Source organism: Nicotiana attenuata, unplaced genomic scaffold (genome assembly GCF_001879085.1).
Source record: "Nicotiana attenuata strain UT unplaced genomic scaffold, NIATTr2, whole genome shotgun sequence".
Lineage (NCBI taxonomy): Eukaryota > Viridiplantae > Streptophyta > Magnoliopsida > Solanales > Solanaceae > Nicotiana > Nicotiana attenuata.
In genome coordinates this window covers 419005-421961 of record NW_017670408.1, presented here as the reverse complement: position 1 = coordinate 421961, position 2957 = coordinate 419005, and the positions used below count along the sequence as shown (strand labels likewise).

At 36.9% G+C, this 2957-nt stretch overlaps 1 protein-coding gene across 5 annotated transcripts in view; it reads right to left on the bottom strand.

Annotated features, from left to right (window-relative positions):
• The window catches only part of LOC109239015 (tRNA(His) guanylyltransferase 1-like), a 16341-nt gene that overhangs the window by 10214 nt on the left and 3170 nt on the right, over positions 1-2957 (bottom strand). For all 5 annotated transcript variants that reach the window (XM_019405519.1, XM_019405515.1, XM_019405516.1 and 2 more), the window contains 2 exons: positions 1947-2116; positions 1764-1849 (listed from right to left, as the gene is read on the bottom strand). In XM_019405519.1, the coding sequence (XP_019261064.1) occupies positions 1764-1849; positions 1947-2116 (256 nt within the window). The remainder of the gene's footprint in view (positions 1-1763; positions 1850-1946; positions 2117-2957) is intronic.

Here is a 2957-nt window from a genome sequence, read left to right as displayed (position 1 = left end):
GCGCGTTGATACCCCTTCCTGTCAGGATCCTACGCTTCGCTCCTCAGGACAGTTGATCCGCCCTGCAATTCCGAGCCTGTCCATTTTTTATTTTTAATTCGACACTTTGAGTTTTTCCGGCGACTACACGATTTTTCGCAGCTACAGTGTACTTTTCCGCAAACACAGTGTTTTCTTCATCGTTTCAGAGAATTTTCAGTGATTCTTTTTTGTTATTTAGTGATAAGCCAAAAAAAAAAAAACCTCTTAGCGATGCTGCAAGATATAGACGGTTGGTTGGTAAATTAAATTACCTTACAGTGACAAGACCTGACATTTCCTTTTCAGTGAGTGTTGTGAGTCAGTTTATAGATTCTCCGTGTGATAGTCATTGGGATGCAGTTGTTCGCATTCTTCGGTATATAAAATCAGCTCCAGGCAAAGGTTTATTGTTTGAGGATCGAGGCCATGAGCAGATCGTTGGATACTCAGATGCTGATTGGGCAGGATCACCTTCTGATAGACGTTCTACGTCTGGATATTGTGTCTTGGTAGGAGGAAATTTGGTGTCCTGGAAGAGCAAGAAACAGAATGTGGTTGCTCGGTCTAGTGCAGAAGCAGAATATCGAGCGATGGCTATGGCGACATGTGAGCTAATTTGGATCAAACAGTTGCTCAAGGAGTTGAAATTTGGTGAGATTAGTCAGATGGGACTTATGTGTGATAATCAAGCTGCTCTTCATATTGCGTCAACTCTAGTGTTCAATGAGAGAACTAAACACATTGAGATTGACTGTCACTTTGTTAGAGAAAAGATACTCTCGGGAGATATTGCTACAAAGTTTGTGAAGTCGAATGATCAGCTTGCAGATATTTTCACCAAGTCCCTCACTGGTCCTCGTATTAACTACATATGTAACAAGCTCGGTACATATGATTTATATGCACCAGCTTGAGGGGGAGTGTTAGAATAGTCATGTAAATAGGAGTAAATAAATAACCCTAATCCAATATATATTAGGAGTAGGACATGTTATGTGTGTATATATATAGGGCTCATTGTAACATATGTCAATACATCAATAATATATTTTCTCCCGTGCTTTCTCACAGTTAGCATCAAGTAACGTGGTTCATCCAAATCACAAATGGTAAAAGGCAAAATTTGGAATAATGAGCTTAATGAAATAAAAGAACACTTCTCAACATATGCAGGTATTGACATTTTCTGAAAGGAGTTCAATACACATGTTTCCAAGGTAACGATCAGTAGATATGTAATCAATAAGAGATCGCAGATATGAATCAGAGCTATCACTCCAGAAACCTTTGCTGGAAGCTTTCAATCGTTTTCTTTTCACGTATAGCTATTCCTTTTAAGACCTTCTGTAATAAGCATCTTGCTTTATGCACATCAGCACATGAAGCCACTATATGCTTGTAATTGCTTTCCTTCTGTAGATACTAGCATTTAATAACAATCTATTACTATATCTGGCAAGTAGACCGGCCCACTTGGTCACTGGCCCGTGGAGAGGGCCTGACCTCAACCCACGATCCATAACCACTATGCGAGCCGCTAGTGGGCCGGTTGAAGCTTCTTCTTTTTTTTAAAGTTTATTCTACTTTTCTTCTTTATATGCCTTTAACATCATATTTAGGTAATGTTGAATAAAATATAAAAATGAAGAAGAAGAATATTTGAGGAACAAATCGTAAATCTTAAGCATGTCATTGTATTGAGGAAATAATTCAAGTTTTTATTGCCAAACTTAAGTAAGCACCTTAAGAATCTCTTTGGCCTCCTTTTTTGACTTTCCAGAAACCACCAACTTCCACAAACAAGTATTGTATAGATTGCTTGTATGACCTGTAAGAAGAACCAATATTCTTTATCATCAAATCTTATCCCAACACCCCATGTACCAAGTAATTATAAATTGGAGAAATTCAATAGGTGAACTCACATTCTGTTTGTCTCCATAGAAGATATGCCTGAAGAACCTCCATTGATGCACAGCTGATAACTCGTGAATGGAATGATGGAGACACACTTAACTCCTTTTGAGAAAAGAACTCTTTCCATTTGGTTACAAATGTAGATGAGAAGAAAGACACAATAATGGAGAGTATTTTGCTGCACAGTCACATTTCTTGTCAGCTAAGGAAAACCATGAGCAGCTTCATCTCAAATGCGGAAACTAGGACTATTTTACATATCTCACTTTTGTTTGTCATCCAGATTAAAACAAGAGGGACATTTTGTATCTAATAATCCATTGTACTTAATCCAGTTATGTTTCTCTAAAAACAAAAACATATTTCTAGTGTTGTCATCTTATAGTCAGAAGACAAATGAGTGGACAGCAAAGGTGACCATGCCTTGAGATTTTCCTAGTGCCTTCGTAAGGAAAGTTTTGTGACCAATCTCTAATTTTCCCTAATACTGTTTATTATGCATCTACAACAAGTAACTTTAGCGAGTTGGAGATGATTTTCCTTCTCATTAGCTAAGTCTAAGAAATGGAAAAAAATATATATATAACTCTGAAGATGAGATGGATAGACATATCAAATAGATCAGTTAAATCATGCTAAAGAAGGGGAATGAAAAGACGGGGCAGACCAGTGTAGAAATGAGTGGTTAAGAGAAAGATAGAGAAAGGGGAAGAGAGAGAGTGGATAAATTATCCAAGAGGTATTGACGAATCATAATGGAGGAAATCAATAAAAGATAAGAGGAATATCAGTAATGGATAGCTAGCAGATTCTAAAATTCACCCTTAAATGCCTCATGATACTTTCAAGTCAAAGAAAGGATGGATTATCCAACAGAATCCATAAGCATAATTGAATTACTTTCACTGTTAAAGACTGGTTATATAATAACTCTATTACAGTTCCTCAGTGCCAGGTCAAATGTGTCAACTAATTTTCAAATAATGACAGGTTGTTGGCAAGTTTTTTTTTTTTTTAAG